The following is an 11,465-nucleotide window of genomic DNA, read 5'->3' on the forward strand; positions in this document are numbered from 1 at the left end:
TGAGAGAGGTTATTTGTTATTCTTGTAAACTTGTAATCTTGTTTTAAGAGAAAGTAAAAGAATAGCAGTTATAACCAATATTTATGCTCTCCTCTTCTTCCTTGTCCTTTATTCATCCCTTATTTTATACTTTGTTCATGGTATTAAATTCATAACACGGCATTTATTTGTAAACAAGTTGTTGATACTTATAAATCAACAACTTTTGAATTTTTCTTTATCATTATTTCATAACACACCACCTTAATTCAAGTCTTCCATACTCATGTGCTTCTTCAACCTCTTGAAAATTTCAACTGTTACTTGGTTAGCAAATCGTTCACTTGATCTTCACTTTTGCAATACCCCGACTTCAATTTTCTTTCACTCACAAGCTCTCTCAAGTAGTGAAATCTCATATCTATGTGCTTGATTCTCCCTTGCGCAATGAGATTCTTATCAAGGTTTATGGCGAAAATGTTGTCTATCAATAAAGTCATAATTTCATTCTCTTTGTTGTACAACACCTTCATTAAATTCATTAACCATACAACTTGACTCACACATATAGACACTACAATGTACTTAGTCTCGCAAGAAGAGAGCGTCACAACTGATTCCTTCTTAGAACACCAAGAGATTGGTGTTTATCCATACATAAAGATGTATACAATAGTGGATTTTCTGTCATCTTTATCTCCACGTCTGTTTGAGTCGGTATAATCGAGCAATTTACAACTTTTACGTTTATCCGTTGCGGGAAATAAAATTTCGCAGCCAATTGAACCTACGACGTATCTCATAATTCTCTTGGCTGCTGCCAAGTGTGATGCATTTGGCTTTCCCATAAATTTACGCATTATGCCCACACTAAATGCCAAGTCCGATCTCGTATTGTACAAGTACCACAATGATCCAATTAGCCTCTTATGATGCATTGGATTAATACCATGCTCGTCTTCATTCTTTGACAACTGCAATCTTGGCTCTGTAGTGCTAATTTCCACATTACAATGCTCCATTTCGAACTTCTTCAATATCTCAAGAGCATACCCCCTTTGATGCATGAACAATCCCTTTTCGAACTTGTGATACTCAATGCCAAGGAAATATGTCATAAAACCAAAGTTGATCATTTCAAACTCCTTCATTAAATCACCCTTGAACTCAGTAATGTAACCTTCATTGTTTCCTGTAATAAGTAAATCACCCACGTAGAGGCATATGATGACCACTCCTTTGCTTGTATCCTTCTTCACATACATATCATGTTCAGATATGCATATATTAAATCCTATTTCCTTTAGAAACCCATCAATTTATAGAACTTGGATTCCTATTTTTTTTACAACAAAGTCAGATGGTTGTGTCACATACTCCTCCTCTTCCAAAGGACTGTTCAGAAATGAAAATTTGACATCTATTTGATAGACGGACCAATTGTTTTATTTGCAATATCAACAACTAGCCTAATGGTTTCAATTCTAGCCTCCGGATCAAATACTTCTTCAAAATCTATGCCTTCTCTTTGCAAAAATCCCTTTACTACTAATCGAGCCTCATCCTTGATTATTTCACCTTTGGGATTTTCCTTCACTTTGTACACCCATCTTATACTAACTGGCTTCTTTCCTTGAGGAAGATTAACTAGTCGCCATGTATTGTTTTCCAAATTGACTCCATCTCATATTTCATTGCACATATCCATTTTTGATCACTTAAGGCCTCCTCCATTTTCACCGGTTTGGATTCAGCCATGAGCGTAAAATGGATGAGAACACCATTGTTGTTTACTTCATTATCCGGGAACAACTCACAATCTTGTAGTCTTGCAGGCATGTCTCTTTGCCTCGTTGATCTTCTGACATTTACTTTAACTTGGACTTCATCGCCTGTATTTTATGCATTTTCAAAAATTGCATATCAGTCCAACATCATTATAATTAATTATAGCATGTTGCCAGTCCCTTAATTCATCGAAAATCACGCCCATATTGATTATGATTCTTTTGTTGACTGCGTCATAGAGTTTGTAGCCACCTATAGAGTGATACCAAACAAGTATCATTTGCTCTCCCCCGTCTTCTAGCTTCTTTCTAAGCTGGTCCAAAAACATGTCTACAACCAACCAAACCAAATACCTTCAAGTGACTCATATTTGTCTTGAATTAGAACCAAGATTCTTCAGGTGTAATATTTTCAGCTTCTTGGTTGGACAACTATTCAACAAATATGCAACTGTGGACACTGCTTCTCCCCATAATTATTTTGGAAAGTTTTTCCCTTTCAACATGCTTCTCACCATGTTTATAATCAATCAATTCTTCCTTTTAATGAGTCCATTTTATTGAGGTGTATAGGGTGACACTACCTCATGTACAATATTCCCTTGATCACGAAATTTCCCAAAATTATTTGAGATTTATTCACCTCCACCATCTATTTTTAGAGTTTTGATTTTGTGATAACTTTGTCTTTCTACCATGGATTTTAACCTCTTGAATACTTCCATCACCTTATCTTTTCTTTTGATCAAGTAAGTTCACAACTTTCTTCTAAAATCATCAATGAAAGTAACAAAGTACTTATTGCATCCAATTGAATCAACTTACAATGGTCCACAAACGTCTAAATACACCATCTCAAAATGACACTTGGTTCTGCATCTTGCATCTTTACTAAAGCTGCCTCGGTGTTGCTTGGCCTGCACACACTCTTCACATACTTTAGTTGACAAGTTGATTAATGGCGGCCCCGTAACCATGTTATTTTTCTGCATAAAATTGAGGTCCTTGAAATTTAAATTCCTAATCCTATAGTGCCACATCCATTCTTATCTACTAGCAGTCGTTACAAGACACCTACGCTCCATTAATTTCAATACAACTTTGAAAGTTCATTTTTGAGCCATAGGGGCCTCTAGGATCAAACTCCCATTCGCATCCATAACTTTCAGCACTTCAATTTCCATGTGAATCTTGTAATTTATTTCAAGCGATCGACTAATGCTTAATAGATTACACTTGATTCTCTGAATATACATCACATATTTAATCAAGAAATGCTCACCCATTCTTCCTCTTGATTAAGACATCGCCAATACCATCTGCTGCAAGTGTGTTGTGATCCGCAAATTTCACCTTGTTTTTCAATGCTTGATTAATTTTTTAAAACCAATATTTCCTTCCTATCATGTGAGTTGAACACTCGAAGTCAAGGTAATATTGATTGTTGCATTCTATATCTTCTCATGGAGTCACCATCATATTTTCAAGTGATTGTATCCGATCTTGGCTGCATTTTCCTGTGTTGTTTTCTGCTTTAGCAATCACTATTAACAATATGCTCTCATTATCTTCTTTCCTTGAAAACTTTTCTTTAGCTTCTTGTGGATCATTCTTGTTGGCATGAAATTCGTGAGTAAAATGTCAAAGCTTTTGACAATTGTAGCATTGGATGTTACTCTTGTCATATTTCCATCTTCCTCTATTTATGCCACCTTTGTAATTGCTTGATCCACCACCTTTGTTGCAGCTTCTTTCATCCTTTTGAAATGTTGAGTTGTTGGAATTTTAGGAGTCCATTCCACCATTGTTGTGATAATTTTCTCTACCTCTATTCATGCATCACTATCCCTTTACGTTATATTTTCCAATGAAACGGGCCTACAAAGCAATTTCAACTTTTTCTTTGCCAACATTTCTCTTAACCATTCTCTGCTCATGAGCCTCAAGAGAACTTTGCAACTCTTATTTTCTCAGGGTTGAAATATCCTTGGACTCTTCAACAGTAACAACTACGTTATCGAATCTTGATGTCAATGATCTTAAGATCTTACCTATCACATACTGCTTAATGATTGTCTCTCCACACACTTTCACTTGATTCACCAATCTTGTGATTCTTGTAGTAAATTTTACTAAATGTTTCCTTCTCCTCAATTTAAATTAATTATAGTTGCCTCTTGTGAGTTTGTAACCTCCCCACCTTTGCCTTATCAGCTCCTGCATAACTTCTCTCTAAGATTTCCCAAGCTTGCTTTGAGGATGTGCATTCATCAACCTTCTCAAAGTTATCAGCATCAACACATTGATGAATGAGATACAAAACTTTGAAATCTTTCGTCTTCTCTTCCTTGTGCGGAGTTCTTTGTGCAGTCGTTGCACCTTCTACAAGTGGATTAACACCATTATTGATCACTTCAAGAACTTCTTGATAACCAAACAACGCCATCATTTGTTTTCACCACTTGTCACAATTCTTCGTAAAGAGAATTTGGATATTTGTTGGGATACATTCATTAGAGATGGAAATTCTCCAACAAAAAGTATGTTTAATTAGTTTTTTTTTTTAAAATTAAGATAAACATGTAAAATAATAATAAATTTAAAGCTCAAACTCAAACTGAATATCCAAACCAAGAAAATAATCAAATATAAAGTTGGGAAAGTCAAAACGACATCGGGAAAACTCCTCCCTGATGAAGAAAGAAAAGTTATCCCATCATAAAATAATTGCTATATTATACCCATAATTAGCTAAATTGTTTGCACACATGTTCTCTTCTCTATAGATATGTGGACAAACTAAATTCAGCTGTAAATTTTTGTAATTAAACCATCTACTTTTGAGCTTCCATCAAGTTAATTCATATTCTGAATGGTAGTTTGAGAATCACTCTATATCCACATATACTAGCAATCTTTCTCATTTTCTTTTTCAATAGCTAGCATATTCACTCAAACTAAATTCAACTGTAAATGTTTGTGTTAGTCTTGATACATATCATATTAGGCTTTGTCCATATTGCTGTTGTAATCTTTGGTGCATTCATGTATCCACTATTTATTTGAAAATTATCTAGGATATGAATTTGTTTGCTTGCGGTTAACTATCCAACCTTTCAAGAGATAAGAACTTGTCTTAGTCAAGGCTGAAATGCAACTCACCACAAATTGTGCTAGTTCTAGGGTTGTCGAACCTAATATCATTCCAATCTATCCGTATACGATGAACTCTAGCCACTACAATCATGTCTTTAACTAGAATTTTAATTAGAAGTGTCAATCAAACATGTTCGTTCTATTTTATCTCTACCTCATAAAAGTATAAAAAGAAAAGTCAATATACTAAAGTGTGCGAATCTAAAACCTTTATCTAAAAAAGGTTGAGTTGAACAAACATATATCTCCAAAATTTAAAAGTTGTAAAATTCAAATTCTATAAAATAAAAATAAAAATAAAAGTATAGAAAAGACTAGAGTTGACTAGAGAAGAGAAAAAATTTAAAAGTTGTAAAATTCAAATTCTACAAAACAAAAATAAAAATCATAAAAGACTAGAGTTGACTAGAGAAGATGACATTTGAGAAAAATGTTAAACTCATCTTAAATGAATAATTAATTATGTGAACATAACTTGTTTAGTTGCTGCTTTCAATACCAAATAGGAACCTTTAGATGGTTTGGTGGATTTTAAAGAAGACAATAATTGAAGTACTAAATAGTTATAAGTTCAACTCCTTTCTAACAAAAAATAAAAATGTAATTTTGGAGAAGATATATTCAAAATTTACTGATTAAAATAAATTAAATCATATAAAAAATAAATCATTCAATTAAAAAGTTATTAATTATATATTATTTTTCATCAATATTTTAATACTCAAGTAAAGGTAAAACATCAAAGAATAATGCAAATATTTAATATCTATAGTATGTTTTAAGCATTTATTACATTTTCATGTAAATAAATAATTTTACATTAATGGGGGAAAATATCTTCAAACATTTGAATTTCCAAATAACATATTTGAAGAATAATTTGAATACATTCTCCTGATTCTCAGAATCAAAATTCCAATACTAAGGACTTTGACCAAATTTATTATTTAATTTCTATCCAATCTTAAACTCTCAAAAATAAATTATGCTAACAAAAACCCTTTAATTACAGTTCAATCATTTACTTGAATCATCTCAATATAATCATGCACATGATATGTTATATGATTAAAAGATAGGGTTCTTCAAAAAGATAAATATGATTTGTCCATAGTATAGTACAATACAGCAACTACTTTATGTGGGTCCTTACACTCAAACCTCTGCAGAAACATGAAAATATACATCAAACTATATACTATAACTTATTTCCATTAAAAATTACTATAATATTATTTTATAATAATCTTTTCTAAACCATTATATTGCTTGTTTTCAGTGCCATTCTCAGTGAACAATCTTCCATAGTTGAAATGGAACCTTTCTTCCTTTCCTCTCTCTCATTCATCTTCCTACTTTTCTTCACTTTTTCTTCTGCTCAGATGCCAGGTACATACTACTACTCTCTTCTTCTTTTTCTTTTACACCTTTTTCTTTTCTTGCATTGGTTCTTGTTAATATTGCTGCTTCTTTTTCATGTTATGGCCTATTATAGTTTGTAACCTCAATTTTGAAAACAACTTTACCAATTCCTTGTTTTTCATTTCCAAAGATTCTATCTTGATATAATTTACCATCAACATGTTACATATATGTACATATTTGTAATGATATTCTGGCGAAAGTTGATCCATGTAGCCGACCCTTGTTAGTGGGATACGGCTTGGTTGTTGTTGTTTTTGTTATCTATGGTTTTAATTTGTGATGATATTTGCCTTGTTGAACAGGTTTTGTGAGTTTGGACTGTGGAGGTGATAAGAATTTCACTGATGAAATTGGTCTTAAATGGACTCCTGATGATGGAATTCCTTACGGAGAAATAAGCGCGATTTCGGTTGCGAATGAGACGCGGAAACAATACACGACGCTTCGAAACTTTCCTGCTGATTCCAGAAAATACTGCTACACACTTGATGTTGTTAGCAGGACAAGGTATCTACTGAGGGCAACATTCTTGTATGGAAATTTTGATAACAACAATGTTTATCCGAAATTTGATATTTCGATTGGGGCTACTCAATGGTCTACTATTGTTATATCGGATGCGAATACGATAGAAGTAAGGGAAATTATATTTTTGGCTTCTAGTCCTACTGTTAGTGTATGTCTGTCGAATGCAACAACGGGGCAACCGTTCATATCTACGCTTGAACTGAGACAGTTTAATGGTTCGGTTTATTTTTCGTTCTACGAGGAACATTTCTACCTCAGCGTCTCTGCGAGGATAAATTTCGGTGCAGAGACGGACGAGCCAATCAGGTATTAAAGACGAACATGTTTGCTGCATAGTTATAGTTATTGTTTTGGTTTTGAAGTGGTTTAAGTGTGTGTTTGTTTCTGCTATATCAGGTATCCTGATGACCCGTTTGATAGAATTTGGGAGTCGGATTCTGTCAAGAAAGCGAATTACCTCGTCGATGTTGCTGATGGAACTGAGAAAATTTCGACCAATGTATCCATTGATGTCAAGAGAGATGAAATGCCACCGGTGAAAGTAATGCAGACAGCGGTAGTAGGTACGAATGGATCTCTAACGTACCGATTAAACTTGGATGGTTTTCCTGCTATTGGACGAGCGTACAGCTATCTTGCAGAGATAGAAGATTTTCCTAGAAACGAATCGAGAAAATTCAGGCTAGTACTTCCAGGCCAGGCTGATATTAGTAAAGCCGTGGTAAATATTGAAGAGAACGCTCTAGGAAAATATCGCGTTTATGAGCCTGGGTTTAACAATATATCGCTACCTTTTGTAATGTCGTTTAAGTTAGGCAAAACAGCTGATTCTTCTCGAGGTCCTCTTCTAAATGCCATGGAGATTAATAAGTATCTCGAGAAAAATGACGGTTCTCCTGATGGTAAGTCTCGACCTCATGATATGTCTATTGCAGTACAAAGAGTTTTCTGTTCAATTTTTTTCGGAAATATCGTGACTCATGTATGTAGTTTACTTGGATTCGATGACTTGCAGGAGAAGCTATATCTAGTGTGATTTCTCAATACTCTTCAAAAGATTGGGCAAACGAAGGGGGTGATCCGTGTTTACCTGTCCCGTGGTCGTGGATCCTATGTAGCTCGGATCAACAGCCGAGAATAGTTTCAATTTTGTTGTCTGGGAAAAATTTGACGGGCGATATTCCTTTGGACATCGCTAAATTGACTGGTCTGGTTGAACTGTAAGTTTCTTATTTGACTTCAGTGAACTTCTGATGTCTCAAGTTTTGTATAACAAACTCGTCTCGTGGATGCAGATGGCTTGATGGCAATATGCTGACAGGCCCGGTACCAGATTTCACCGGATGCGTGGACTTAAAGATCATGTAATCGCTGATAAGTTCATCTTCAGGATTCATTTTTTTCAGTTTTAATTTAACTACAGCCACTTTTTTCTTATGCAGTCATCTTGAGAACAACCACTTGGCAGGTGTGCTTCCGGCATCTTTGGGGAACCTTCCGAATTTGAGGGAACTGTAAGCTATCTCGCACTTACACGAGTAGTTTTATCACTTATGAATGCAGCAATATCGCGTGCGCGCGTGCACTCTCAAACGTTATGTTTTGATATTTATGTTGTGCTTATAACTGTTGCAGGTATGTTCAGAATAATATGTTATCTGGAACCGTACCGTCTGAACTTTTGAGCAGAAATTTGGTTTTAAAGTGAGTATTGTTTTTCATCGAAATACCATTGCTTCAAATGGATCAATACATTTCGTCTAAGTTCGCGATACTTACATCAACAACAACGACTTTTTATTTTCTGTCCTCCTCAGCTACTCTGGAAACAACGATCTTCATAAGGGAAGCCGAAAAAAGGACCAACTGTATGTGATTATTGGTTCAGCAGCTGGCGCCGCCATTTTACTTTTAGCTACTATCATATCTTGCTTGTTTATGCACAAAGGAAAGAAAAAATATTATGATCAAGGTAAGTTTCTAAATCAAAATTTCATATAATTTCTGAGATTTGATATGATAGTACCTGATGTTCTTTTTTATGCACTCTTCGCAGACCACCTTATTTCACTCGCTAATCAAAAAAACCCGGAATCTAAGAGTGATGGTCATGCAGAAGTTGCTCACTGCTTCAGCTTTTCTGAAATTAAAAAGTATACGAACAATTTCGAGAAAAAAATTGGTTCAGGAGGTTTTGGAGTTGTTTACTATGGGAAACAGACAAATGGAAAAGAGATAGCAGTTAAGGTTTTAACTAGTAATACCTATCAAGGCAAAAAAGAGTTCTCTAATGAGGTAAACTAGTACATTTCATTAACCACTTTCAGTGATCTAACGCCGCTATTTTCATGTAATAGTTACATTTTTGTTTCGATCTTGTGATTCAGGTGAGTCTTTTGTCGAGAATTCATCACAGAAATTTGGTGCAGCTTCTCGGTTATTGCCGAGAAGAAGGAAACAGTATGCTTATTTACGAGTTCATGCATAACGGAACTCTCAAGGAACATCTTTATGGCCCGTTAACACACGGACGGAGTATCAACTGGATTCAGCGACTTGAAATCGCCGAAGATTCTGCGAAAGGTTTATATCATTTAAGACTACTGTATTAATTAATACTATTGACAATGTATTAACTGAATTATCGTTGCGTTAATTCAGGTATTGAGTATCTTCACACAGGATGTGTCCCTGCAGTTATCCACAGAGACCTAAAAAGCAGCAACATTCTTCTAGACAGACACATGAGAGCTAAGGTTTCGGATTTTGGTCTTTCCAAACTCAATGTTGATGGAGTCTCTCATGTGTCTAGCATAGTTCGTGGTACAGTAGGATATCTAGATCCCGAGTAAGGCCTTAAACTTGATTTTGTTGTTTCCTTAAGTTGATTAACTTACCAAAAAAAGCACTTATCATTGTAACTTTTCTCTAACAGGTACTATATTTCTCAGCAGTTGACTGACAAGAGTGATATTTATAGTTTTGGCGTAATTCTTCTTGAACTCATATCAGGTCAAGAAGCAATATCTAATGACAGTTTCGGTGCTAATTGCAGAAACATAGTCCAATGGGTGAGTTTTAACTTCTCTATAATCATATTATTGTTGATATCTCTGTAGCATGGATACCTATGAAAAAATGTGTATACGTGTCTTTGTCATGTTTCTGGTGTATGTGATATACATTAACTCAATCAAAATCAATTATGTGGCAGGCAAAGTTGCATATTGAGAGTGGTGATATACAAGGTATAATTGATCCAGCCTTACGCAACGGCTATGATCTACAATCGATGTGGAAAATAGCGGAGAAATCATTGATGTGCGTTCAACCTCATGGACACATGCGGCCATCGATATCAGAAGTTGTGAAGGAAATTCAAGACGCGATTGCGATTGAAAGAGAGGTGGAGAGTGTTTCGGATGAGATGACGAGAAATTCAGTTCACTCTTCGATTAATATGGGTTCTATGGATCTCGCTGCTACGGAGAATTACCTCGCGATTGATGATTCCATTGCACGCCCTACTGCACGATAGTATAGACTAGAGTAGAATAGAATAGTGTAACTGTAATGGAATGGCGCAATTTTGAATGTTTTCTCCCTCTCTTTTTCCTTGTATATTTTTTATGGATTAAATATGTTTACTTTTGTAAACTTTCAAAATTTTGTATATTGCTTTTTCAGTTTCTAGAAAATGCAAATCCAGTTCTTCCAAAGTGATTATTCATGTTGCCTTCGGTTCTTCTCTATCAGTTCTACCCTCTGATGTTGCCTATGGTGTTCTTTAGCATTTGCTCGTCATGTTCATGATGTTATGGTTGCAATATTTCATACTTTTTGGACCTTTATTTATACCTCATTTCTTCTTGATGATTAAGAACAATTGGGTGAGACTTTTGTCTCCATCAACATGCTTTTGAGATGATGAGTTCTTACCCTGGATCTGCTGTTCTAGGAGTCGTGATTTTGATAGCTTGGATCGCCTTACAATGGTTTGGGTGGAGTATGGCTTCTATTTATCGCCATGATGCTAGATCTTTGAGGTATGAATAATATTTTATCGGACTTTACGGTGTGCACCAATATTCTTGCATAATTTTACTGGATGGATACAACATTGGTTGTGATAAGAAGATTTGGTGCTTCAATCTTCTCGCAAGCTTCTTGTATGCTTTTTCTTGTTGGAATTACACCCCAAATTTTGGAGAATTCTGAATAAATCTTGATGAACAAGAATTAATCTTTTCGATTGATTTCGACTCTTGTTCTTCACTCTTCACTCGAGTGACTCAACCACACCTTAGTTGCAAGATGATTCCGATGTACAATAATTATGAGAGAAGAAAAGAAAAGATGAATTAGGGAAGAAAAAAGAAATTAGGGATATAGAGAAAAATATTAATATTTCTGCAAAGTTTTCCTCTACCTCTCAACTGAGATTTTATTAAACTATGCAACTGCATACTACAAAGATAGGGGTACTCCTTATTTATAGGTTGAGTTTTCTTGTTCACTAAGTAAATTCCAACTAACCTAAATCAGCAAAACAACACAAAATAAAGTTAACTCAAAATCTTTGTCGAGGCA

At 34.9% G+C, this 11,465-nt stretch overlaps 1 protein-coding gene across 1 annotated transcript; it reads left to right on the forward strand.

Moving 5' to 3' along the window:
* Positions 1–6,113: 6,113 nt before the first annotated feature.
* LOC131644574 (probable LRR receptor-like serine/threonine-protein kinase At1g67720) lies at positions 6,114–10,594 on the forward strand. Its single transcript, XM_058915117.1, has 13 exons — positions 6,114–6,311; positions 6,650–7,181; positions 7,272–7,777; positions 7,891–8,095; positions 8,171–8,239; positions 8,318–8,389; positions 8,511–8,579; positions 8,693–8,847; positions 8,932–9,170; positions 9,263–9,458; positions 9,537–9,723; positions 9,811–9,946; positions 10,090–10,594. The coding sequence occupies exons 1-13, from the start codon at positions 6,236–6,238 to the stop codon at positions 10,411–10,413; spliced, it is 2,766 nt and encodes a 921-aa protein (XP_058771100.1). The 5' UTR covers positions 6,114–6,235; the 3' UTR covers positions 10,414–10,594.
* The last annotated feature ends 871 nt before the right edge of the window (positions 10,595–11,465 follow it).

The sequence above is a fragment of the Vicia villosa genome, linkage group LG1, assembly GCF_029867415.1.
Source record: "Vicia villosa cultivar HV-30 ecotype Madison, WI linkage group LG1, Vvil1.0, whole genome shotgun sequence".
Classification (NCBI taxonomy): domain Eukaryota; kingdom Viridiplantae; phylum Streptophyta; class Magnoliopsida; order Fabales; family Fabaceae; genus Vicia; species Vicia villosa.